Source organism: Henckelia pumila, chromosome 4, assembly GCF_033568475.1.
Source record: "Henckelia pumila isolate YLH828 chromosome 4, ASM3356847v2, whole genome shotgun sequence".
In the NCBI taxonomy this organism is placed as follows: Eukaryota; Viridiplantae; Streptophyta; class Magnoliopsida; order Lamiales; family Gesneriaceae; genus Henckelia; species Henckelia pumila.
In genome coordinates this window covers 1,262,209-1,289,967 of record NC_133123.1, presented here as the reverse complement: position 1 = coordinate 1,289,967, position 27,759 = coordinate 1,262,209, and the positions used below count along the sequence as shown (strand labels likewise).

Sequence of the window (27,759 nt, the reverse complement as noted above, 5' to 3'; positions counted from 1 at the left end):
GAACCCTCAATCATGTTTAACATATTATTATCTTAAAATGGAATCTGGGTTACTACATTCTCCCCACCTTTAGATATTTCGTCCGCGAAATAACATCTAAAGACAAAATCAAGATAACAACATGAAACATCAAACCATGTTTTATTACAACAACTGTAATTACATCTTACATGGTAAATCAAAAGTACAAAGTAAACAACTCAGGATATTCCGCTTGCATACGACTTTCAGTTTCCCAAGTTGCTTCTTCAACGCCTCGGCGCTGCCACTGTACCATCACAAGTGGTATAGTCTTGTTCCGAAGAACTTTCTCATTCCTGTCTAGGATACGGATTGGTCGTTCAACAAAAGACAGATCTGGTTCTAGCTAAATATCAGTAGACTGAATCACATGAGATTCATCAGCTATATACTGTCAAAGTAACGACACATGAAAAACATTATGTATACTGGAAAGATTTGGCGGTAAAGCCAAACGATATGCAACATCTCCGATCTTTTCCAGTATCTGGAAAGGCCCAATGAAACGAGGAGACAACTTGCCTTTCACGCCGAATCTCATCACCTTCCTGAAAGGTGATACTCGGAGAAACACATATTCACCAGGCTCAAACTGAAGTGGCCTGCGACGAATATTAGCATAACTGGCTTGTCTATCTTGAGAAACTTTGATCCTATGCTTGATCAAATCTACCTTGTCTATAATCTGCTGCACCAATTCAGGACCCTCGACTTGCCGTTCCCCGACTTCATCCCAGAATAACGGAGTACGACACCGTTGACCGTACAATGCCTCGAAAGGTGCCATATCGATACTACGCTGATAACTGTTATTGTAGGCAAATTCGATCAAAGGTAACTGATCCTGCCAAGATAAGCCAAAATCCATGACAGAAGAACGTAGCATATCCTCCAGCATACGAATTGTAACACCCGGTATTTTTAATTTCGTAAATCCGCCTGCATAGATATTTAATTATTTAAATTTATGATTTATGGGTTAAATAATTATGTGAATTATTTATGCATGATTTAATTTATTTTTTAAGCATTTAACCCATAATTAGTGATTTTTATGATTTTTAGTATTTTTATTATTTAATCGCGTAGACGGGACCGTGGACGGACGAGATGACAACTTTCTAGCCAAATTATTTTATGAGCCTTTTTGGAGCCTTAAAATATTATTTTGAGTTTTATTATCTCAAAATTTTAAGTATTTAATTTTATTTAATTTTAGGGGTCATTTTTATCCAAAATTAGCCAAAATAATGATTTTTAATTATCTTTAAAATTCCCCTAATTTTTAATTTCGGGATTTTTCAATAAAATTTCAGATTTTTAAAGATTTCTTTTAGAGTTTTGGTTAGGTTATATTTTATATATATATTATATCCTTAATTATATATTTAATTACCCTATTTTCTAATAAACTAAAACCTAAACCTATACCTACCTCCCACGTTTTCTTCCACTCAGCCGACACCCACCTCCATCTCCTTCTTCTCCATCTAGCCGTCACCCAGGGAAGCCATAGCCAAGAGTTTCGAAGCTCCAAAAGCCCGTATTTTCGTCCCGTCGTCCCGGAACCGTCCCACGCTCGTGTTTCCTCGTCATCTACGGTGAAAGGCATGATTCCTTCGTATATTTTTGTACCATCCCAGTTAGTATTCGTGTGTGTAGTGTTATGCATCAGAAATTTTCTTTAAAATCACAGGAATTGTTACGGGTTGCATGACTATGCACTATCTTCGTTTGTTTCTTGAATCATGGCCACGTTTTGGTTAACCATGGATGACAGGTCGGCTGGTCAGGGTCCTAAGGGGGTGTGAGGTTGGCCTGGACTCGTGTGGCTCGAAGAGCTCGAGCCAAACGAGCCCAAGGTAGCAGATTCAGTCAGGCGGCCGAGAAGGGTGCAGTCTAGGGTTCGAAGGGAAGAGCCTTCGGGTTCCTGGGTTTAGGCTGCATGGGGTCGGACCACCGAGCAGGTTAGGTCCGGCAGGACCTTGGGAGGGTCCTGCCGGCGATGGTCCGGCCAGGGGTGGCCGGACTGGCGCGGCAGCAGCCCTCGAAGGGCTGCTGCACGCAGCCGAGGGAAATTGGGAGAGGGGGGCCATCGGGTTGGGCTGGGTTTAGGGGCCTGGGTCGGGTCTGGGTGTCCGGGTCGGGTCGGATAGGTCTAGGGTCGGGTCAGGAGGTTCGGGTCCGGGTTTGGTGGGCCGGGCTCGAGTATTTTTAATTTTAAAATATTTTAAGAATTATTGGGTTTTTGAATCAATTTAATTGAAATAAAATTATTTGGACTCCCAAATAATTTTATTTGAACTTTTAAAATTTTAATTAAGTTAGTCCATTAATTTTATGGGCTTTTAGGCCCATAAAAGTTAATGGGCCAGTCTTTGGGTTTTCGGGCCCATTGGGCCAATTTAAGTGTTATTGGGCTTAGTGTAATTTTAATGGGCTTAATTAACTTAATTGGGCTTAGATTAATTAATTGGGCTTAAAGTTTAAGATATTGGGCTTAAGTATGTTAATGGGCCAGATTTAAGTTAATGGGCTTGAGTGTAGGGCCAGCAGTCCAGAACCATCCATGAGAAAATTGCATGTGTCCTGATTATATATTTAATTATTTTTATGCATTTAAGTTATTTTAATATTTATATGTTAGTAAGAAAAATTAAATTAAATATATATGAAGGACACACAATTTATTTAAGTACATGCATTCATGAAATCCATTTTTATGCTATGATTTAATTTGTATGGTTGAGTAAATAAAATATTTTAGGTGGAAATTGAAGTAGTGTGGCCATTTATGTATGGGCAGTTTCTGCCATTTATGTATGGGCAGTTTTCTGCCATTTATGTATGGGTGGTTCGCCACCAGCCTCGTACGATGGTTCTTAGACTGATCAGTCGCACTATGGGTCACACTTACGGATAGGACCATTCGATGTTAAGAAAATAAATGCTCAACAACTCAAGTATGTATGTTATGTATTATGTTATTTATGTTTATTTAAGTAAGTTATGTTATGAAATTTTTAAGCATGCTCATTCATGTATATGTATGTATTAGTATTAAATTGTTTTAAATTATTTTAAACCCTTGTTAGTATGCATGTTGGGCCTCTAGGCTCACTACACGGATATGGTGCAGGTGAGTACGTAGAGGAGCAGGTTACTCCTACCGGTGGTGAGGATGTATGAGCAGTGCTGCAGTAGCCCCGTGACCGTGACAGCCTCTGAGTCACCGTACATGATGTCATATGATACATTTGGAATATTTCTAAGGGTTGATGTTTTTGGATATTTTATTAAATATTTTTAGTGCATGCACATTTTTATTTATTTTATTTATGCAGTATATTTTTAATTCTAGGGTTGACTCAGATGTTTAATTATTTCAAAGAATGCATTTTATTTAAGTATTTAAATTGTTTATTTATTTAGTCGTGTATTTATTTTAATTATTTTATTCTGTGCATATATGTATGGGCATATATGTACATATTTTATTTAGTAGTATAAAAAAAAAAAAAAAATTTCCGCATATTTATTTATTAGAGAGTTAGGGTCGTTTCAGTTGGTATCAGAGCACGGTTCTTGGAGGGGTCACTACTGCTATGCGAGCTCAGAAATCCACGCTACCGGTCTGTAAGTTTTAAATGTTTATAGTATGATTTAATTTCTAAAAATTTAAGTTAGCCTTAATTTTAAACACTTAGTTATGCATGGCGATTTACGTAAATAAATTTGTGGTGGCTGAGGGGTGGATTCGCTCTCTTGAGTCCATCTTCGACTATATGGGGATCACAGACGCCGACAGGGTGAGCTGTGCTACGTATATGATGCGAGGCGATGCAGCCCTTTGGTGGGAGGGTGCAGTCAGAGGAGTCCATCTACCTACACTGACGTGGGCTGAGTTCAGGCGTATCTTCTACGCCAAGTATTTCACTGAGGATGTGCGCAGTCGCATGATCCGGGAGTTCATGAGTCTCCGTCAGGGGGACAGGTCTGTTGTGGAGTACGTGAGCCAGTTTGAGAGGGGCTGTCGCTTTGGGCCCATGATTGCTGAGAGCCCGCAGGAGAAGCTGCGTCAGTTTGTGGAGGGCCTGAAGGCTGAGATCAGGCATGACGTGCGTATGGCAGACGTCTTTACATATGAGTCTGCAGTCAGCAGGGCCTTGCGTTCCGAGGAGGTACGGAGAGAAATACAGAGAGAGCAGCAGGGTAAGAGGCAGTTTATGCAGACAGGGTATCAGCGACCATCTTCGCAGCCACCTGCGAAGAAGAAGTCTACAGGCCATCTAAGGGCCCGAATCAGCAGAGGCCTCAGGGGAAGCCACAGCAGCAGACTAGGGGCGGGGCCCCTACTCCAGGGAGATATCCAGTGTGTCCGAAGTGCCAGAAGATGCATTCCGGGCAGTGTCTTTTGGGAGCAGGAGTCTGCTATCGTTGCAAGGAGCCAGGGCATCAGATTGCCAACTGCCCGCAGAGGCAGAACGTCAGTGGGCGAGTGTATGTGATGCAGGCAGAGGAGGCAGACCCAGATACCTCCTTGATCACCGGGAGAATTCTAGTTGGAGGCAACTCCACGTTTGCGTTGCTAGATTCAGGAGCCACGCATTCGTTTATCTCCCGAGATTTTATCAGACGGATAGGCATTACACCGGAGGTTGTTGACAGTGGTTACGATGTTACCATGCCATCCGGACAGATTATCACTACCACTAGTGTCATCAGGGATCTGGGATTGGAGTTGCAGGGACACTCCATTCGAGCAGATCTAGTGGTTCTTCCATTGACTGGGTTTGACTTGATTTTGGGTATGGAGTGGCTATCAGTTAATGGAGCTTCGATTTATTTCTGACGTAGGACAGTGTCAGTGAAGCCAGCAGGAGGTGAGATGTTTACTTTCTTTGCATCTCAGTTTAGCAGTATTCCTCAGATGATATCACTTGTTCGTGCGAGGAAACTGTTGCGCCATGGATGTCAGGGATTTCTTGCTAGTGTGGTCACTACCTCAGATGTTTCTAGAAGATCTTTATCAGATATAGAGGTGGTACGTGACTATCCAGATGTTTTTCCTGACGATGTTGCAGGAGTTTCACCAGTGAGAGAGGTGGAGTTCAGTATTGAGTTGTTGCCGGATACTGTGCCTATCTCTAAGGCACCGTATCGACTTGCTCCTACAGAGATGAGAGAGTTGAAGGAGCAGATTCAGGAGTTGTTGGAGAAGGGCTTTGTTCGCCCTAGCTTTTCTCCATGGGGAGCTCCAGTGTTGTTTGTGAAGAAGAAGGACGGCAGCATGAGATTGTGCATTGACTACCGAGAGCTCAACAGAGTCACAGTGAAGAATAAGTATCCACTACCGAGGATAGAGGATTTATTCGATCAGTTGCAGGGAGCTTCGGTATTCTCCAAGATCGATCTGCGATCTGGTTACCATCAGCTGAGGGTCAGAGATTCAGACGTGTCTAAGACTGCCTTTAGGACACGATATGGACACTATGAGTTCTTGGTGATGCCCTTTGGGTTAACCAATGCTCCAGCAGTGTTTATGGATCTTATGCATCGTGTCTTCCAGCCATATCTAGATCAGTTTGTCATTGTATTCATTGATGACATATTGATCTACTCGAGGAGCATTGAGGAGCACACACAGCATTTGCATACAGCCTTGCAGACTTTGAGGGAGCATCGACTGTTTGCAAAGTTCAGTAAGTGTGAGTTTTGGTTGGAGCAGGTGGCGTTTCTAGGCCACATTATTTCTAGGGATGGGATTGCAGTGGATCAGTCCAAGGTGCAGGCAGTGAGGGATTGGGGGATTCCAAAGAATGCTTCGGAGATTCGTAGCTTCTTGGGTTTAGCAGGATACTATAGGAAGTTCATCAAGGGTTTTTCCTCTATTGCATTACCCTTGACTTCCTTGACCAAGAAGAACGCGAAGTATAGTTGGAGTCCAGATTGTCAGAGGAGTTTTGATCAGCTGAAGGATGCACTTACTTCAGCACCGGTGTTAGCTATGACAGTGCCACATGAGGAGTTAGTGGTGTACACCGACGCGTCCAAGCTTGGTTTGGGCGCAGTACTTATGCAGAGTGGCAGAGTTATCGCATATGCGTCGCGACAGTTGAAGATTCATGAGCAGAACTATCCGACGCATGATTTGGAGCTTGCAGCAGTGGTATTTGCGTTGAAAATCTGGAGGCACTATCTTTACGGCGAGAAGTGCAAGATTTTCACCGACCACAAGAGCCTCAAGTACTTCTTCACCCAGAAGGAGTTGAACATGAGGCAGCGCAGATGGCTTGAGCTTGTTAAGGATTATGATTGTGACATTAGCTACCATCCGGGTAAGGCTAATGTAGTGGCAGATGCTTTGAGTCGAAAGTCGTCAGTGGTATCATGTTTGACTGTACAGTTACCACTACAGACCGAGATTCAGAGATTTGGTTTGGAGTGCTATCCGAGCGGCCATGCACCGAGCTTGTCAGTGTTGACGGTGCAGCCAGTTCTGCGAGATCGGATTAGAGAAGGACAGTCCACTGATGAGGAGCTACAGCGATGGAGACAGAGAGATGAGGCCAGAGGTAATCTCTTGTATACAGTGGAGGACGGCATCGTTCAGTACCGTGGGAGGATGTGGGTACCGAACGTTGATCAGTTGAGAGCCGAGATTCTAGCAGAGGCTCATGCATCTCCGTACTTCATTCACCCCGGAAGTACGAAGATGTACCGAGACTTACAGTTATCATATTGGTGGCCCGGGATGAAGAGTGACATCGGGAGAGTGGTGTCAGAGTGCTTGACTTGTCAGCAAGTCAAAGCAGAGCATCAGCGTCCAGCAGGACTTCTTAGACCTCTCCCTATTCCGGAATGGAAGTGGGAGAATATAATGATGGACTTTGTGGTTGGCTTACCGAGGAGTACTAGAGGGTGTACAGCGATTTGGGTGATTGTGGATAGACTCACCAAGTCAGCTCATTTCTTGCCGGTAAGGACTACTTACACTTTGACACAGTATGCAGAGCTGTACATCAGAGAGATTGTTAGACTGCATGGCATACCAGTGTCTATCGTGTCAGACAGGGATCCGAGATTCACCTCAGCATTTTGGAAGAGTCTGCACACAGCTTTGGGGACTAGGCTTTTGTTCAGTACAGCGTTTCATCCCCAGACAGATGGTCAGTCTGAGAGGGTGATCCAGGTTCTCGAGGATCTTCTGAGAGCTTGTGTCATCGATTTTCGAGGATCTTGGGAGACTAGACTGCCATTAGTGGAGTTTACCTATAACAACAGCTTTCAGTCGTCTATAGGTATGGCTCCATATGCAGCACTGTATGGGAGGAGATGCAGATCTCCGGTGCATTGGGATGAGGTTGGAGAGAGGATTTTGTTGGGTCCAGAGATTGTGCAGCAGACAGCTGACATAGTGACGCAGATTCGAGATAGGATGAGGACTCGCTACCCGGAGATGTTCGGGTAAGTACTTTAATTTCGAGGACGAAATTCAATTTAAGGGGGGAGAATTGTAACACCCGGTATTTTTAATTTCGTAAATCCGCCTGCATAGATATTTAATTATTTAAATTTATGATTTATGGGTTAAATAATTATGTGAATTATTTATGCATGATTTAATTTATTTTTTAAGCATTTAACCCATAATTAGTGATTTTTATGATTTTTAGTATTTTTATTATTTAATCGCGTAGACGGGACCGTGGACGGACGAGATGACAACTTTCTAGCCAAATTATTTTATGAGCCTTTTTGGAGCCTTAAAATATTATTTTGAGTTTTATTATCTCAAAATTTTAAGTATTTAATTTTATTTAATTTTAGGGGTCATTTTTATCCAAAATTAGCCAAAATAATGATTTTTAATTATCTTTAAAATTCCCCTAATTTTTAATTTCGGGATTTTTCAATAAAATTTCAGATTTTTAAAGATTTCTTTTAGAGTTTTGGTTAGGTTATATTTTATATATATATTATATCCTTAATTATATATTTAATTACCCTATTTTCTAATAAACTAAAACCTAAACCTATACCTACCTCCCACGTTTTCTTCCACTCAGCCGACACCCACCTCCATCTCCTTCTTCTCCATCTAGCCGTCACCCAGGGAAGCCATAGCCAAGAGTTTCGAAGCTCCAAAAGCCCGTATTTTCGTCCCGTCGTCCCGGAACCGTCCCACGCTCGTGTTTCCTCGTCATCTACGGTGAAAGGCATGATTCCTTCGTATATTTTCGTACCATCCCAGTTAGTATTCGTGTGTGTAGTGTTATGCATCAGAAATTTTCTTTAAAATCACAGGAATTGTTACGGGTTGCATGACTATGCACTATCTTCGTTTGTTTCTTGAATCATGGCCACGTTTTGGTTAACCATGGATGACAGGTCGGCTGGTCAGGGTCCTAAGGGGGTGTGAGGTTGGCCTGGACTCGTGTGGCTCGAAGAGCTCGAGCCAAACGAGCCCAAGGTAGCAGATTCAGTCAGGCGGCCGAGAAGGGTGCAGTCTAGGGTTCGAAGGGAAGGGCCTTCGGGTTCCTGGGTTTAGGCTGCATGGGGTCGGACCACCAAGCAGGTTAGGTCCGGCAGGACCTTGGGAGGGTCCTGCCGGCGATGGTCCGGCCAGGGGTGGCCGGACTGGCGCGGCAGCAGCCCTCGAAGGGCTGCTGCACGCAGCCGAGGGAAATTGGGAGAGGGGGGCCATCGGGTTGGGCTGGGTTTAGGGGCCTGGGTCGGGTCTGGGTGTCCGGGTCGGGTCGGATAGGTCTAGGGTCGGGTCAGGAGGTTCGGGTCCGGGTTTGGTGGGCCGGGCTCGAGTATTTTTAATTTTAAAATATTTTAAGAATTATTGGGTTTTTGAATCAATTTAATTGAAATAAAATTATTTGGACTCCCAAATAATTTTATTTGAACTTTTAAAATTTTAATTAAGTTAGTCCATTAATTTTATGGGCTTTTAGGCCCATAAAAGTTAATGGGCCAGTCTTTGGGTTTTCGGGCCCATTGGGCCAATTTAAGTGTTATTGGGCTTAGTGTAATTTTAATGGGCTTAATTAACTTAATTGGGCTTAGATTAATTAATTGGGCTTAGAGTTTAAGATATTGGGCTTAAGTATGTTAATGGGCCAGATTTAAGTTAATGGGCTTGAGTGTAGGGCCAGCAGTCCAGAACCATCCATGAGAAAATTGCATGTGTCCTGATTATATATTTAATTATTTTTATGCATTTAAGTTATTTTAATATTTATATGTTAGTAAGAAAAATTAAATTAAATATATATGAAGGACACACAATTTATTTAAGTACATGCATTCATGAAATCCATTTTTATGCTATGATTTAATTTGTATGGTTGAGTAAATAAAATATTTTAGGTGGAAATTGAAGTAGTGTGGCCATTTATGTATGGGCAGTTTCTGCCATTTATGTATGGGCAGTTTTCTGCCATTTATGTATGGGTGGTTCGCCACCAGCCTCGTACGATGGTTCTTAGACTGATCAGTCGCACTATGGGTCACACTTACGGATAGGACCATTCGATGTTAAGAAAATAAATGCTCAACAACTCAAGTATGTATGTTATGTATTATGTTATTTATGTTTATTTAAGTAAGTTATGTTATGAAATTTTTAAGCATGCTCATTCATGTATATGTATGTATTAGTATTAAATTGTTTTAAATTATTTTAAACCCTTGTTAGTATGCATGTTGGGCCTCTAGGCTCACTACACGGATATGGTGCAGGTGAGTACGTAGAGGAGCAGGTTACTCCTACCGGTGGTGAGGATGTATGAGCAGTGCTGCAGTAGCCCCGTGACCGTGACAGCCTCTGAGTCACCGTACATGATGTCATATGATACATTTGGAATATTTCTAAGGGTTGATGTTTTTGGATATTTTATTAAATATTTTTAGTGCATGCACATTTTTATTTATTTTATTTATGCAGTATATTTTTAATTCTAGGGTTGACTCAGATGTTTAATTATTTCAAAGAATGCATTTTATTTAAGTATTTAAATTGTTTATTTATTTAGTCGTGTATTTATTTTAATTATTTTATTCTGTGCATATATGTATGGGCATATATGTACATATTTTATTTAGTAGTATAAAAAAAAAAAAAAAAAATTTCCGCATATTTATTTATTAGAGAGTTAGGGTCGTTTCAGTTGGTATCAGAGCACGGTTCTTGGAGGGGTCACTACTGCTATGCGAGCTCAGAAATCCACGCTACCGGTCTGTAAGTTTTAAATGTTTATAGTATGATTTAATTTCTAAAAATTTAAGTTAGCCTTAATTTTAAACACTTAGTTATGCATGGCGATTTACGTAAATAAATTTGTGGTGGCTGAGGGGTGGATTCGCTCTCTTGAGTCCATCTTCGACTATATGGGGATCACAGACGCCGACAGGGTGAGCTGTGCTACGTATATGATGCGAGGCGATGCAGCCCTTTGGTGGGAGGGTGCAGTCAGAGGAGTCCATCTACCTACACTGACGTGGGCTGAGTTCAGGCGTATCTTCTACGCCAAGTATTTCACTGAGGATGTGCGCAGTCGCATGATCCGGGAGTTCATGAGTCTCCGTCAGGGGGACAGGTCTGTTGTGGAGTACGTGAGCCAGTTTGAGAGGGGCTGTCGCTTTGGGCCCATGATTGCTGAGAGCCCGCAGGAGAAGCTGCGTCAGTTTGTGGAGGGCCTGAAGGCTGAGATCAGGCATGACGTGCGTATGGCAGACGTCTTTACATATGAGTCTGCAGTCAGCAGGGCCTTGCGTTCCGAGGAGGGACGGAGAGAAATACAGAGAGAGCAGCAGGGTAAGAGGCAGTTTATGCAGACAGGGTATCAGCGACCATATTCGCAGCCACCTGCGAAGAAGAAGTCTACAGGCCATCTAAGGGCCCGAATCAGCAGAGGCCTCAGGGGAAGCCACAGCAGCAGACTAGGGGCGGGGCCCCTACTCCAGGGAGATATCCAGTGTGTCCGAAGTGCCAGAAGATGCATTCCGGGCAGTGTCTTTTGGGAGCAGGAGTCTGCTATCGTTGCAAGGAGCCAGGGCATCAGATTGCCAACTGCCCGCAGAGGCAGAACGTCAGTGGGCGAGTGTATGTGATGCAGGCAGAGGAGGCAGACCCAGATACCTCCTTGATCACCGGGAGAATTCTAGTTGGAGGCAACTCCACGTTTGCGTTGCTAGATTCAGGAGCCACGCATTCGTTTATCTCCCGAGATTTTATCAGACGGATAGGCATTACACCGGAGGTTGTTGACAGTGGTTACGATGTTACCATGCCATCCGGACAGATTATCACTACCACTAGTGTCATCAGGGATCTGGGATTGGAGTTGCAGGGACACTCCATTCGAGCAGATCTAGTGGTTCTTCCATTGACTGGGTTTGACTTGATTTTGGGTATGGAGTGGCTATCAGTTAATGGAGCTTCGATTGATTTCCGACGTAGGACAGTGTCAGTGAAGCCAGCAGGAGGTGAGATGTTTACTTTCTTTGCATCTCAGTTTAGCAGTATTCCTCAGATGATATCACTTGTTCGTGCGAGGATACTGTTGCGCCATGGATGTCAGGGATTTCTTGCTAGTGTGGTCACTACCTCAGATGTTTCTAGAAGATCTTTATCAGATATAGAGGTGGTACGTGACTATCCAGATGTTTTTCCTGACGATGTTGCAGGAGTTTCACCAGTGAGAGAGGTGGAGTTCAGTATTGAGTTGTTGCCGGATACTGTGCCTATCTCTAAGGCACCGTATCGACTTGCTCCTACAGAGATGAGAGAGTTGAAGGAGCAGATTCAGGAGTTGTTGGAGAAGGGCTTTGTTCGCCCTAGCTTTTCTCCATGGGGAGCTCCAGTGTTGTTTGTGAAGAAGAAGGACGGCAGCATGAGATTGTGCATTGACTACCGAGAGCTCAACAGAGTCACAGTGAAGAATAAGTATCCACTACCGAGGATAGAGGATTTATTCGATCAGTTGCAGGGAGCTTCGGTATTCTCCAAGATCGATCTGCGATCTGGTTACCATCAGCTGAGGGTCAGAGATTCAGACGTGTCTAAGACTGCCTTTAGGACACGATATGGACACTATGAGTTCTTGGTGATGCCCTTTGGGTTAACCAATGCTCCAGCAGTGTTTATGGATCTTATGCATCGTGTCTTCCAGCCATATCTAGATCAGTTTGTCATTGTATTCATTGATGACATATTGATCTACTCGAGGAGCATTGAGGAGCACACACAGCATTTGCATACAGCCTTGCAGACTTTGAGGGAGCATCGACTGTTTGCAAAGTTCAGTAAGTGTGAGTTTTGGTTGGAGCAGGTGGCGTTTCTAGGCCACATTATTTCTAGGGATGGGATTGCAGTGGATCAGTCCAAGGTGCAGGCAGTGAGGGATTGGGGGATTCCAAAGAATGCTTCGGAGATTCGTAGCTTCTTGGGTTTAGCAGGATACTATAGGAAGTTCATCAAGGGTTTTTCCTCTATTGCATTACCCTTGACTTCCTTGACCAAGAAGAACGCGAAGTATAGTTGGAGTCCAGATTGTCAGAGGAGTTTTGATCAGCTGAAGGATGCACTTACTTCAGCACCGGTGTTAGCTATGACAGTGCCACATGAGGAGTTAGTGGTGTACACCGACGCGTCCAAGCTTGGTTTGGGCGCAGTACTTATGCAGAGTGGCAGAGTTATCGCATATGCGTCGCGACAGTTGAAGATTCATGAGCAGAACTATCCGACGCATGATTTGGAGCTTGCAGCAGTGGTATTTGCGTTGAAAATCTGGAGGCACTATCTTTACGGCGAGAAGTGCAAGATTTTCACCGACCACAAGAGCCTCAAGTACTTCTTCACCCAGAAGGAGTTGAACATGAGGCAGCGCAGATGGCTTGAGCTTGTTAAGGATTATGATTGTGACATTAGCTACCATCCGGGTAAGGCTAATGTAGTGGCAGATGCTTTGAGTCGAAAGTCGTCAGTGGTATCATGTTTGACTGTACAGTTACCACTACAGACCGAGATTCAGAGATTTGGTTTGGAGTGCTATCCGAGCGGCCATGCACCGAGCTTGTCAGTGTTGACGGTGCAGCCAGTTCTGCGAGATCGGATTAGAGAAGGACAGTCCACTGATGAGGAGCTACAGCGATGGAGACAGAGAGATGAGGCCAGAGGTAATCTCTTGTATACAGTGGAGGACGGCATCGTTCAGTACCGTGGGAGGATGTGGGTACCGAACGTTGATCAGTTGAGAGCCGAGATTCTAGCAGAGGCTCATGCATCTCCGTACTTCATTCACCCCGGAAGTACGAAGATGTACCGAGACTTACAGTTATCATATTGGTGGCCCGGGATGAAGAGTGACATCGGGAGAGTGGTGTCAGAGTGCTTGACTTGTCAGCAAGTCAAAGCAGAGCATCAGCGTCCAGCAGGACTTCTTAGACCTCTCCCTATTCCGGAATGGAAGTGGGAGAATATAATGATGGACTTTGTGGTTGGCTTACCGAGGAGTACTAGAGGGTGTACAGCGATTTGGGTGATTGTGGATAGACTCACCAAGTCAGCTCATTTCTTGCCGGTAAGGACTACTTACACTTTGACACAGTATGCAGAGCTGTACATCAGAGAGATTGTTAGACTGCATGGCATACCAGTGTCTATCGTGTCAGACAGGGATCCGAGATTCACCTCAGCATTTTGGAAGAGTCTGCACACAGCTTTGGGGACTAGGCTTTTGTTCAGTACAGCGTTTCATCCCCAGACAGATGGTCAGTCTGAGAGGGTGATCCAGGTTCTCGAGGATCTTCTGAGAGCTTGTGTCATCGATTTTCGAGGATCTTGGGAGACTAGACTGCCATTAGTGGAGTTTACCTATAACAACAGCTTTCAGTCGTCTATAGGTATGGCTCCATATGCAGCACTGTATGGGAGGAGATGCAGATCTCCGGTGCATTGGGATGAGGTTGGAGAGAGGATTTTGTTGGGTCCAGAGATTGTGCAGCAGACAGCTGACATAGTGACGCAGATTCGAGATAGGATGAGGACTCGCTACCCGGAGATGTTCGGGTAAGTACTTTAATTTCGAGGACGAAATTCAATTTAAGGGGGGGAGAATTGTAACACCCGGTATTTTTAATTTCGTAAATCCGCCTGCATAGATATTTAATTATTTAAATTTATGATTTATGGGTTAAATAATTATGTGAATTATTTATGCATGATTTAATTTATTTTTTAAGCATTTAACCCATAATTAGTGATTTTTATGATTTTTAGTATTTTTATTATTTAATCGCGTAGACGGGACCGTGGACGGACGAGATGACAACTTTCTAGCCAAATTATTTTATGAGCCTTTTTGGAGCCTTAAAATATTATTTTGAGTTTTATTATCTCAAAATTTTAAGTATTTAATTTTATTTAATTTTAGGGGTCATTTTTATCCAAAATTAGCCAAAATAATGATTTTTAATTATCTTTAAAATTCCCCTAATTTTTAATTTCGGGATTTTTCAATAAAATTTCAGATTTTTAAAGATTTCTTTTAGAGTTTTGGTTAGGTTATATTTTATATATATATTATATCCTTAATTATATATTTAATTACCCTATTTTCTAATAAACTAAAACCTAAACCTATACCTCCCACGTTTTCTTCCACTCAGCCGACACCCACCTCCATCTCCTTCTTCTCCATCTAGCCGTCACCCAGGGAAGCCATAGCCAAGAGTTTCGAAGCTCCAAAAGCCCGTATTTTCGTCCCGTCGTCCCGGAACCGTCCCACGCTCGTGTTTCCTCGTCATCTACGGTGAAAGGCATGATTCCTTCGTATATTTTCGTACCATCCCAGTTAGTATTCGTGTGTGTAGTGTTATGCATCAGAAATTTTCTTTAAAATCACAGGAATTGTTACGGGTTGCATGACTATGCACTATCTTCGTTTGTTTCTTGAATCATGGCCACGTTTTGGTTAACCATGGATGACAGGTCGGCTGGTCAGGGTCCTAAGGGGGTGTGAGGTTGGCCTGGACTCGTGTGGCTCGAAGAGCTCGAGCCAAACGAGCCCAAGGTAGCAGATTCAGTCAGGCGGCCGAGAAGGGTGCAGTCTAGGGTTCGAAGGGAAGGGCCTTCGGGTTCCTGGGTTTAGGCTGCATGGGGTCGGACCACCAAGCAGGTTAGGTCCGGCAGGACCTTGGGAGGGTCCTGCCGGCGATGGTCCGGCCAGGGGTGGCCGGACTGGCGCGGCAGCAGCCCTCGAAGGGCTGCTGCACGCAGCCGAGGGAAATTGGGAGAGGGGGGCCATCGGGTTGGGCTGGGTTTAGGGGCCTGGGTCGGGTCTGGGTGTCCGGGTCGGGTCGGATAGGTCTAGGGTCGGGTCAGGAGGTTCGGGTCCGGGTTTGGTGGGCCGGGCTCGAGTATTTTTAATTTTAAAATATTTTAAGAATTATTGGGTTTTTGAATCAATTTAATTGAAATAAAATTATTTGGACTCCCAAATAATTTTATTTGAACTTTTAAAATTTTAATTAAGTTAGTCCATTAATTTTATGGGCTTTTAGGCCCATAAAAGTTAATGGGCCAGTCTTTGGGTTTTCGGGCCCATTGGGCCAATTTAAGTGTTATTGGGCTTAGTGTAATTTTAATGGGCTTAATTAACTTAATTGGGCTTAGATTAATTAATTGGGCTTAAAGTTTAAGATATTGGGCTTAAGTATGTTAATGGGCCAGATTTAAGTTAATGGGCTTGAGTGTAGGGCCAGCAGTCCAGAACCATCCATGAGAAAATTGCGTGTGTCCTGATTATATATTTAATTATTTTTATGCATTTAAGTTATTTTAATATTTATATGTTAGTAAGAAAAATTAAATTAAATATATATGAAGGACACACAATTTATTTAAGTACATGCATTCATGAAATCCATTTTTATGCTATGATTTAATTTGTATGGTTGAGTAAATAAAATATTTTAGGTGGAAATTGAAGTAGTGTGGCCATTTATGTATGGGCAGTTTCTGCCATTTATGTATGGGCAGTTTTCTGCCATTTATGTATGGGTGGTTCGCCACCAGCCTCGTACGATGGTTCTTAGACTGATCAGTCGCACTATGGGTCACACTTACGGATAGGACCATTCGATGTTAAGAAAATAAATGCTCAACAACTCAAGTATGTATGTTATGTATTATGTTATTTATGTTTATTTAAGTAAGTTATGTTATGAAATTTTTAAGCATGCTCATTCATGTATATGTATGTATTAGTATTAAATTGTTTTAAATTATTTTAAACCCTTGTTAGTATGCATGTTGGGCCTCTAGGCTCACTACACGGATATGGTGCAGGTGAGTACGTAGAGGAGCAGGTTACTCCTACCGGTGGTGAGGATGTATGAGCAGTGCTGCAGTAGCCCCGTGACCGTGACATCCTCTGAGTCACCGTACATGATGTCATATGATACATTTGGAATATTTCTAAGGGTTGATGTTTTTGGATATTTTATTAAATATTTTTAGTGCATGCACATTTTTATTTATTTTATTTATGCAGTATATTTTTAATTCTAGGGTTGACTCAGATGTTTAATTATTTCAAAGAATGCATTTTATTTAAGTATTTAAATTGTTTATTTATTTAGTCGTGTATTTATTTTAATTATTTTATTCTGTGCATATATGTATGGGCATATATGTACATATTTTATTTAGTAGTATAAAAAAAAAAAAAAATTTCCGCATATTTATTTATTAGAGAGTTAGGGTCGTTTCAAGAATCGTCCGTTCTGACTGCCCGTCAGTCTCCGGATGATATGCAGTGCTCAAACTAAGAGTGGTATCCAACGCCTCCTGAAAACTACCCCAAAAACGTGAGGTAAATCGCGGGTCTCTATCACTGACTATGCTCACTGGAATCCCATGTAATCGCACTATCTCCTGGATATATAAGCGTGTCATGCGATCATAAGAATACTCTCAGTTGTAAGGAATAAAGTGTGCTGATTTCGTCAAACGGTCAACAACGACCCAGATAGCATCACACTGACGTGACGTCATAGGTAAGTGGGTGATAAAATCCATAGTTACGTGCTCCCACTTCCATTCGGGAATCTCAAGATTCTGCAGTAATCCACCTGGTCGTCGATGTTCAGCCTTGACCTGTTGACAAACCAAATATCTCGAAACAAATTGATACACACTCCTCTTCATCCCTTTCCACCAGAATTTAGTTCGCAAGTCCTTATACATTTTCATACTTCCAGGATGAACTGATAATCGACTCCTGTGAGCTTGAGAAAGAATATCATTCCTGAGCTCCGCAACATCAAGTACAACCACTCGATTAGCTAAGCATAATAAACCATCAGCCTGGAAATGGAATCCAGATGTATTACGTGCCAAATGCTGAGTCTTAACATCAGATATCTGAGCATCTCTGATCCGAGAATACAATGCTGGCTCAGATAAAATAGTATACAATCGAATCTCATTTCTCCCTTTCTTGTGCTTGAGCGTAAAACTCAATGAACAGCACTCTTGAATCATATGAGATATTTCACTAGTCTGAAGTGCAGAAAGTCTCACCTGCCGACTCAAGGCATCAGCAGTAAGAATAACAGAACCTGGATGATATTTGATTTCACAATCATAATCCTTCAGAAGATCCATCCAGCGCCTCTGTCGCATATTCAACTCCGCCTGAGTGAATAAATATTTCAGACTCTTGTGATCCGTGAATATCTCAAATTTCTCGCCATAAAGATAATGCCTCCAAATCTTGAGTGCAAATACAATGGCGGCTAACTCGAGATCATGTACTGGATAATTATTCTCATGCGTCTTCAACTGTCACGAAGCATAAGCAATAACATGCCCACGCTGTGTCAAAACACATCCTAACCCCTGACCAGAGGCATCACTATAAACAACATATCCTCCCGATCCAGAAGGTAAAGCTAGCACAGGTGCAGTAGTAAGACGTCTCCGCAGCTCATGAAACGATTCCTCACAATCCGAGGACCATATGAAGGTAACATCTTTCCGAGTAAGCTGTGTCAATGGCCTGGCCAACTGTGCAAAATTCTCGATGAACCGACGGTAATATCCCGCTAGACCCATGAAACTACGAATCTCAGCAACCGTCGTCGGACGAGACCAGTTCAGCACTGCCTCTATCTTACTAGGATCAACAGATATTCCTTCACTAGAAATAACATGACCGAGAAACACTACCCGATCAAGCCAAAACTCACATTTGCTCAATTTCGCATACAGCTGCTTATCTCGTAACTTCTGCAGAACAATTCTCAAATGCTGTGCATGCTCATCCTTGTCATGAGAATAGACAAGAATATCATCAATGAAGACAATGACAAATTTATCCAGATATTCTCGAAATACTTGGTTCATCAGATTCATAAAGACTGCCGGTGCATTCGTCAAACCGAATGGCATTACCAGAAATTCATAATGCCCGTATCTAGTTCTGAAAGCAGTCGTAGATATATCTGTGTCTCGTACCCATATCTGATGGTATCCAGATCTCAGATCTATCTTGGAATAAACCGAAGTACCCTGTAGTTGATCAAACAGATCATCAATCCGCGGCAAAGGATACTTATTCTTGATGGTGACACGATTCAACTGCCTGTAATCAATGCACAATCGCATCGATCCATCTTTCTTTTTGACGAACAAAACAGGTGCTCCCCACGGAGAAACACTCGGACGAATATATCCCTTATCAAGCAGATCCTGCAACTGCTGTTTCAATTTCCTCATCTCTGACGGTGCCAGATGATAAGGTGCTCGGGATATAGGCGTAGTTCCTGGTACTAGATCAATACCAAATTCAACCTCTCGAACCGGAGGAAAACCAAGAATCTCATCAGGGAATACATCAGGAAATTCACTAACAACCGGTAGCTGATCAATACCCGTACTACTCATGGACATATCAACTGCATAAATGAGGTAGCCCTCCCCACCTGACTCCAAGACATGACATGCCTTCAGAGCCGAAACAAGTGGCATCGGAGGTCGCGCACCCTCACCATAAAAATACCAGCTATCACCTTCAACCGGATGAAACTGTACCAGACGCTGATAACAATCCACAGTAGCGTAATACAAAGTCAGCATATCTATTCCCAAGATACAATCAAAATATATCATCGCTAATATCATCAAATTAGCTGCTAACACATTACCCTCAAACTCCAGAATGCAACCTATCACTAGACGCTTAGTTACTATCTCTTGCTCCAACGGAGTAGATACAACTAAATCCATATCTAATGATACATAAGGTAATCTATGTCTCTTAACAAAAATGTAGTGACCCTGCATGGTATCACCTACTATCTGGATACTAATAGCATGCATTAATCTTAAATAAAGCAATAATGCTTAACAGAGTAAAACGTGCGGAAACAAACTATAATTTACATATCAGCTTAGTAATAAAATCCGGGCTTAAAAACTGTAGTGATACAACCAAATCGAAAACTTAAACAGTAAATATTATACAGCTCTATCGAATCCTGCTGTATAATAAAATCCTCAAGGCTTCTGCTCCCTAGTCCTGTCTTGAACTACCAGCTCCGTCCATCCTGCGACCTGCCCCATGGAATAGGGTGTCCAAGATAACAACTAGGACGTGAGCGCTAATGCCCAGTACATAGACATGAGTAAACATATGTATATAATGCATGCAACATGATGACTGGTACAGGGTCATCTAAAAAGTCATACTCAGAACCGACGCCACATGAGTGCTGCCACCGCACGGATCAACCTCTAGGTGCAACCACACTCGTCTAGTACACCAGAGTAGATAGACATAAATGCCCCCGCCATCGCGGTACTCTCAGTGACAGACTATCGAGTATAGAGCTGAGCGGCTCTATAGTCAGGTATAACAAGGTATAGGCTCAACGTGTATATGCACATGACATATGAATATAGAAAGCGGTAAATAATATATCATGCCATATAATAATGCCAAATAAATGCAACATATAAACATGTATACTCGCTGGCAATCTCAGTCAATGTGTACGTACCTCTAGGCTAGTTCAAGTACAGTAGGATCCTAGGTTCAACACCTATATTCAAAAGTTCACTGTATCACTACTTAAGTTCTATAAGCCTTAACTAAGCTAATAAGTACTCCCAAAACTTAAATAGATTCCCGGACCATACCTTCGTCCGTAGTAAGCCCTTTGAAGACGCTTGTCCTGAATGACTATAACCTCGCCTTGGTTATTTCAAAACCTCACTATTAACAGATAGGGCTCTCAAGTGTATATCTCACACCATATAACTGAAGAAGAAAACTCGAGAATTCGTATTTCAAAACTGAATCAAATGAGCCCTATTTATAGCCAAAAATCTCGGCCACGATCGGAACTTCCGATGTCGGGATCGGAGCTTCCGATCCAGCTCATTCTGTGCATGTCCGACACGTCGGGATCGGAACGTCCGATCCGGCAATCGGAGCTTCCGATCTGCTTCCCGATCGACATTTGTCAAAACTCAAGGCTGAGTCAGCGGCATTGCTGGCTGACAGAGATCGAAACTTCCGTTCCTGATCGGAGCTTCCGATCTCCGTGCATCCGATCGGCTTTCGAAGTGGTCAGGATCGGAGCTTCCGATCTGGGTTCGGAGCTTCCGATCTGGCCCAAAGTCAAAAGCACATATTCCCTTTCGAAGTCCAATAACACTCCGAAATTACGAACCCTCAATCATGTTTAACATATTATTATCTTAAAATGGAATCTGGGTTACTACAAAACCCTTATGGGCAGTTTAAGAAAAAATAGAAGAAGAAATCATCACCCATCAGTGATCGAGTTGAGAAGAAAAGTTTACCATCTCAATTTAATTAGAAACTATACAGACAAGATATACATGTAAATAGTGAAATATAATTTAAAATCTCAGGGAAATTCATGAAGCTTTGTTTCATAAAATAATTGTGTATTATCCTCGTTCCAATGTATATTATCATAAGAAATATGATTAATTTTGTCAATAGACGAGCCTAACTCTTATAAAACAAAGAAGAATAACTTTAAAGAAAAATTCTACTTTTGTAATATTATGTTCGTATAGGAAAGGATTTGCCATTGGGTACTAACTATCCCTATTCTGAAATCTGAAGTGCCAAATTACGAAAACTGCAATTGCAAAATTCATGCAAGTGAAAAACTATAGTCTTTATGAATGGAAGTGCAAAACGCATGGATCCAATGTATTCTTTACAAAATAGCTGTCGGCACACAGAACTAACAAGATATGTCCTAGCTAGATGCTTATCATTGTATGCCGATTGTTTTTTAGGTTAAAACGAGATCAATTATGAACACTACATGTTTGTTCAAACAGGATAGAATTAAATTTCCCGGTTTTCAAATTTATTTATTCAATGTTATTCCATTAAATAGTACCCTACGATAGTCGATATATCCTCATCATATCACATTATTTTATCATAATTACTTCTGGTTACATGAGTTTAAGGATATATTCCCATTTGGACGACTTTTTAACTTATTATGTATATTTTTTTGGCTAGCCTTAGCAAAAAAATGTGATCATGGAGGGCTAGAAATCCCTGTTTAAAATTTTATAAATCTGTAATGAAATTGTGTTTGGTTCGTTTCGACCAATAATTTGATTGAATTTCTTTATTGAAAATGGAAACAAAAAATCTACGTTACCGTCGTTAACCTCGCACTGATATGGGCCAAAGAAATATTTTTGCACCCAAAATGCACCAAAATCTAGATATGAGCCAAGTATCACACTAATATATATGGGCCAACCCATTATCCAATCCAACCAATAGTGTAAAACGCCCATATGATATGATACAACCATTCTTTTTTGAAATAATATGATACAACCATTCTAACTGTAAATTAAATCAAACATTCTTTTCACATTTTCACAATATCCTTTTATTTATAAGAAAATAAAATGTGAAAAAAAAATTAAAAAGAAAAATTTAGTTAATATATATAATATTTGTCCTTTATTAGATCGTTCATACACGTGTCTCTATGGTGTTAAAAGAGAAGACTTAAAGGGATTTGCTGACTCAGCTAAATGTCAACGGTCACCTGTATTTATGGTTTGTGGATAAGAAGCGCTCAAATTTGGACCAATTCCCATTTAATCTGTTTTCATTCTCCCCATTTAATTACAACCAACAAATTGCTTCCTTAATCTTTTAATCTAATGCAACATCCCAATTATTTTTTGCATCATAACCTTATCCACCTCAAGATTAGGGAATATTTGTTTTAGTAGGGGAGATTAGGGAATATTTTTAAAAAAAGCTAAGTTTTTTCTATCTGATAATAATAATGATAAGGATGATGGTAATTAGTGAATATATGATTAAAAAAGGGGATGGTTCCATTTTTCTAATAGTCATTGGGGTGTGTACATGGATAAGATTGCCACATAATTTCACTCTCTTTCTTGTAGCTATAAATACTCGATCTCCAATCCATAGTTTCCATAACCATTCGTACATTTCGCACAAGACCCTTCGCATTGTACGTTAATCCGTTTAGATCTATAGTGTTCTAGATCTCTCGCTAAAACAGATTAAAGAAAGGAAAAGGGCAGAGTGAAAGAAGGAAAAATGTTGTGTGCATTCAAGAATGGCGTGGTGGATCCACCAAAGGAGTTGCATAGCTTAGCCTCGTCGCAGGCTTCTCGTAAACCCAAGACTCCGGAGGAGATTTTGAAGGATTTCTTGGCTTCATATCCCAACAATGGCTTCTCTCTTGCATTTGCTGACAAGGCCAGTTTGGCCTATGCTCCACCTCAAATTGGCTCGGTCATGTCACACAAAAGGTAGAATGCATGATATTCATTTACCGATTGATGTAAAGCTTATATTTTGAATGTTGAACATCTCATATCTGATCCAAGATTGTATTTTTGCAGGCTGTTCTGTTCCACAGACCACATATACTGTATTTTCCTGGGGAATTTAAATAACTTGTTCACACTCAACAAACAATATGGGCTATCCAAGGGTGGCAATGAAGCAATGTTTGTGATCGAAGCTTATCGGACCCTCCGTGACCGGGGCCCTCTCCCCGCCCATCGAGTCATTAAAGATCTCGAGGGCAGTTTTGGGTTCGTGATCTATGACAACAAAGCTGGAACTGTGTTTGCTGCCCTAGTACGTACAAACGCATTTGCCAAAAAATTTCCTTTTTCTTTTTGTGATTTGGTGGGAAAAATATGATGAACTTTGGGTCAAAATTGTTGCGCAGGGTGCTGATAAAACAGTGAGCATGTATTGGGGCATAGCTGTTGATGGCTCTCTTATGATCTCAGACAATGTAGATCTCATAAAAGCAAGCTGCAGAAAATCATATGCACCATTTCCTGCCGGTATGTCAATTTATTTCATGCCTTCGTCAAGCTACATTCTAAATCAAGTGACACTTTTCTTGAATGTCTTTTAAACAAAATGTCCACGATTTTGGTTCAAGTAACACTGAAATAACCATTTCTTGGCATCTGTTGGTTGAAATAACCGCGCAGGGTGCATGTACCATAGTGAAGGAGGATTGACTAACTTTGAGCATCCAACATATAAGATGAAAGCAATGCCAAGAATCGATAGTGAGGGGGCAATGTGTGGATCATATTTTGCAGTTGATGCTTATTCGAAAGCTAACAGCATGCCAAGGGTTGGTAGTGCAGCTAACTGGGCAACCTGGGGATGACGGCCTTCACGTGTTGCCTAACATTACTGACAACAAGATGCTGCTGTTTTTCCTTTGTTTATTTTGGTTTGTGTTCGTTTGATGTTTTGTTGGTGTTATTTTCTTGGTTTGATCTTGGCTCTTTTCCCCCTCAGCATGTAAATATGATTGCCGAGGGGTTTGCAGTTTGTAATTAAACAAGTGGTTTCGCAGTTATAGTTATACTTTTGGTTGCATTGTTTACATTATCTTTTACCTTGCAATATAAATTTTATACTCTACTTTTTATAATAATAATGGACTTGAATACGTTTGCGTTGGGCTTACAACTAGATTGTGACTCATTCATTTTGGAGCAACAATCAGCTAAAAGCCCCGTAGTTTTTCCAAAGAATACCGAAATTATAGTTTACATGAATTTACAGTTGTGAAGAGTTTCACAAGTTGCCTTCCAGTTCGACATGATATCAGATGAATCTTTTTCCCATCAGAATCACTAGGAAGACCTCAGACGAGGTTGGATGCCTTAATTGGGTACAATGAGTAAACTTTCGAGATGGATATTTGCATCTATTCAACACATAGAGAAATTATACAGGGTATTCATTTATTGACGTGATACTCAAATAACCAAAACGCAAATGAAAAATGATTCAAGATATACATAATAAAGCAATAATATCGTCTTGTTGAAGCTCAACAACGCAGGAATGAAGGATACAATGCTGGTTTCTATGGTATTCAAGGACAATTCAATTGGCATATATAAAGGAATAGAAAAACATGAAAGATAAAATGAAGTCTCGAAACATGATGCTGCAAGAGAATGAAACAAGAACTTAGCTCACAGGGAGTTCTTTAACTAGGATAACAGGTTCTGATGTTGGTGGAACACCAATAGAAGCAGAATCTTTGGAAGGAGAAGATGCTGCCTCTTTTGCGCCCGTACTAGTTGCATCAGGCACGGCATCGTTGGAAGTTTTGGCATTTTTTCCATCATTCCCATCTTTAGCAGGAGCAGCTGGGGGAGGGGGTGGTGGTAACATGTGAGGCGGGGGATTGTGTTTCAACTTAACTAGTATTCCACGCAACCTTTGAAGATCGGTTGTTTTGCCAGGTTTAGGCCCTTGGATGACTGCGATAGATGGTTTCTTATCTTGATCCTTCTTTTTCCCCCTTTTTTCAATATTTGGCACCTCATTTGGAATGAGCTCTCCTATGGCTTTCCAGTACTGTTTATCTGCCTCTTTATGGAACTTTTCTTGATTCGCCAGAAATAACTGAACAATGTCGAAATCACAGATATGATGGGCTTATAATTTTCAATGACTGATGTAAAAAAAGATGCATGAGCCAATCAAGGGAATAAAACCATAAAGATTAACCTTCTCTCTCTCCCTGTTGCTGGTCTTGTTCGTCTCCACATTAAGCTTTCTTTTCTCATAAAAAGATTGCTTATACTCCTCAGATTCTTGTATAATTTGATCTCTTGTTTCTTTCTCCCTCGTCTCCTTTTCCCCAAGTCGAATGGCATTTTGTCTGCAGCAGAGAACCATTTGCATATCAATGGGAAAAAAATATTCTTTTCAGAAAGTCAAGAAGACACAGTTAAATAAGGCTTTAGTAGTCCTAAATATTCTTTTCAGAAAGTCAAGAAGACACAGTTAAATAAGGCTTTAGTAGTCCTGCTAAATAACATCATTAATTGGATGTCGTTAAAATGATATAATTCCCTACTAAAAGAAAGACACTCATTACTTTGGGTAAGGTTTTTTTCTTAGTTTTTATAGGTCTTACCGTACTCATTATACCTTTAAATATCATTCTCAATGTCCTCCTGCAGTGGCCAACCCAGGCTCTCGTTTCCCTTCACGATGAGGATTTTCCGTAGGTTTAGAATTCAATGGATTTTACTTTTTAGATATGTTCGTTGTCTACCAATATATTGAGGGCTAGAGCTGCAACTTTAGTTTGGTTGGACTTCGAGCCAGGCTAAGCTTAGATAAATACTTTATAAGTTTTTAGAGGTTATAAGCCTTTTAATAATCTCATAAGCTCTTACATCTTATTTAAATTTAAACTTCTAAAATGTTTGGAAAAAAAAAAAAAAGGTGTCATAGGGAGAAGGAAATTAAAGAAAAAAGATTGATGAGATGAATGGGAGAGCGAAAATAGTGGAGAAGAAATAAACTTGAGAATAATTTGGGTTGTAAGGATAAGTATTTTGACTAAATCTGTTATTGTTAATAAACTTGAAAGATTTTAAAAATGAAGTTGATTTTTTCTGCCTACTTCTAAGTTATCTTATAGGAGATGTATAGCTTATTGCCTTATTCCTAAATATGATAAAGTCTCTTTAAATTTATTTATCAAACATTTGAAAACATCTCAGAAGATATTTTCAAGAATTTTTAATCTCAACCGAACAGGCTCTTCGCTGTTTATGTTGAGTTTATTCTTCAATATTATACGCCTATGGTTTTCCTCTATTTCCTTTTTACCCCATATCTGTCTTTATGATGTGTTTTGGATAATTTTCTGTTCTTATTATCAAAACACGCGGCATACAATGTTGAATATCAATCATCAACACAATGACAGATTGAAACCGGGAAAATGCCCTTGATGGATCAAACATAAAGCAGCAAATGTCTATCATACTGTGGATATGGAATCCGTGACAGGAATTCTATCATTCTACAGCTGCCCACCACCGTAACTCTATAAAGTGAACCACGATTCCAACCACTCTGCTTCCTCTAGTATACCACTGAATCATTTTCAGTGTACTTTCAGCTGGGAATATGATCAAACCATCTCAAAATTGTATAACGATTTAGTTTTTGGGGGAATTTAATATGGTTTAGACAAAGTGTTTTCCCATTAAAGGTTTTGAGTCAAAATACAAAAAGCAATTCAAAGAAAATGAGGGACAGGACATAGCTTATTTGGCACAAATAGTTCTTGAATATGCTCAATTATCATAATATATACATTGTTGTTCACTAAAATCAATCAAGTCCATAATGTCCATTGAAAACAGAAAGATAGTTGTTAATATAAAGATCCAAGCTAGACTGAGAGGGAGAAAGCTTACCTGAAGCCAAAATCTCTCACAAGACATGATCAATATGGAAAGTATTATTGTACTAATAAATTTCAAGATTCTGGAACAATGATAACCCCTAATCAACCATTCCCGGGATTGCGCAAAGTTCAATAAAATCAAGCTTATATTCAAGGATCGATATATTGATCAATATAATTTCCGACTCAAACATCAATTAAACCCTAATCAAGCCAGATTCAATCCAACGTGACAAAAAACATAAACAAATCTGACCTCCGCCATTCCCGAAGAGCGAATCCTTCTTCTTGCATCTGATTGGGAGGTGGGAGGACCGGTCCATCCGAGCCGAATATTCCATCGGAATCTTCCCCAATGTCATAAGGCGACTTTCCATTACCATTTGAGATCGGGACCGGTCCAGATGGTACAAATGGTTCAGGGTCGGGGCCGCTCACGTGATCCACCGTCACCTCCTCGGAATCACCGTAAGTGTAAGCGGCAGCAGAATAAGGAGGCTTGTCGGTGGAGAAGGCGGCGTAGGAGTCGTCGTAGCCTGTATATCCGCTGTCTACGCTGTAGGTGTCGAAAGATGTCATCTTTTTCACTCTACAAAACCACTTGAATTTTTTGCGGGACTGAAATTGGATGTGCGCCTTTGCTTCGTTCTTGAAATCAATTTTGTCTCATTCCCGGTAACATTTCAATAAAAATATTTAACATAAAATAACTTATAAAATGTTGTAAAAAAAAGTCGAAATATATCTACTGCTGTCTATTCTTTAGTTTGGTTTTTTGATATGCCCACAAAAATATAATATAAATTTTTAAAAAAACATACACACACCTCAATTACGTACGTGAGAAAGCGATAGTTATCCAAGCTCCTTCCCTCCATATATTATGATTTTTCCCATTTAACT

The 27,759-nt window shown here is 40.9% G+C and overlaps 2 protein-coding genes across 2 annotated transcripts; one reads left to right on the top strand and one right to left on the bottom strand.

Annotated features, from left to right (window-relative positions):
* Positions 1–22,557: 22,557 nt before the first annotated feature.
* On the top strand, positions 22,558–24,017 carry LOC140865876 (stem-specific protein TSJT1-like). Its single transcript, XM_073270704.1, has 4 exons — positions 22,558–22,903; positions 22,997–23,237; positions 23,332–23,452; positions 23,606–24,017. The coding sequence occupies exons 1-4, from the start codon at positions 22,689–22,691 to the stop codon at positions 23,788–23,790; spliced, it is 762 nt and encodes a 253-aa protein (XP_073126805.1). The 5' UTR covers positions 22,558–22,688; the 3' UTR covers positions 23,791–24,017.
* A 413-nt stretch (positions 24,018–24,430) lies between these two features.
* LOC140863835 (clathrin light chain 2-like) lies at positions 24,431–27,546 on the bottom strand. The gene is made up of 3 exons (XM_073267559.1): positions 27,113–27,546; positions 25,155–25,308; positions 24,431–25,049 (listed from the first exon to the last, which is right to left on the bottom strand). The coding sequence occupies exons 1-3, from the start codon at positions 27,433–27,435 to the stop codon at positions 24,609–24,611; spliced, it is 918 nt and encodes a 305-aa protein (XP_073123660.1). The 5' UTR covers positions 27,436–27,546; the 3' UTR covers positions 24,431–24,608.
* Between the last annotated feature and the right edge of the window lie 213 nt (positions 27,547–27,759).

Coding starts and splice junctions, on each gene's coding strand:
- LOC140865876 (XM_073270704.1), top strand. CDS start 22,689: ATGTTGTGTGCATTCAAGAATGGCGTGGTGGATCCACCAAAGGAGTTG. Junction 23,238..23,331: donor GAACTGTGTTTGCTGCCCTA/GTACGTACAAAC, acceptor ATTGTTGCGCAG/GGTGCTGATAAAACAGTGAG. Junction 23,453..23,605: donor ATATGCACCATTTCCTGCCG/GTATGTCAATTT, acceptor ATAACCGCGCAG/GGTGCATGTACCATAGTGAA.
- LOC140863835 (XM_073267559.1), bottom strand. CDS start 27,435: ATGACATCTTTCGACACCTACAGCGTAGACAGCGGATATACAGGCTAC. Junction 25,309..27,112: donor GCTCTTCGGGAATGGCGGAG/GTCAGATTTGTT, acceptor TCTCTGCTGCAG/ACAAAATGCCATTCGACTTG. Junction 25,050..25,154: donor GCAACAGGGAGAGAGAGAAG/GTTAATCTTTAT, acceptor GACATTGTTCAG/TTATTTCTGGCGAATCAAGA.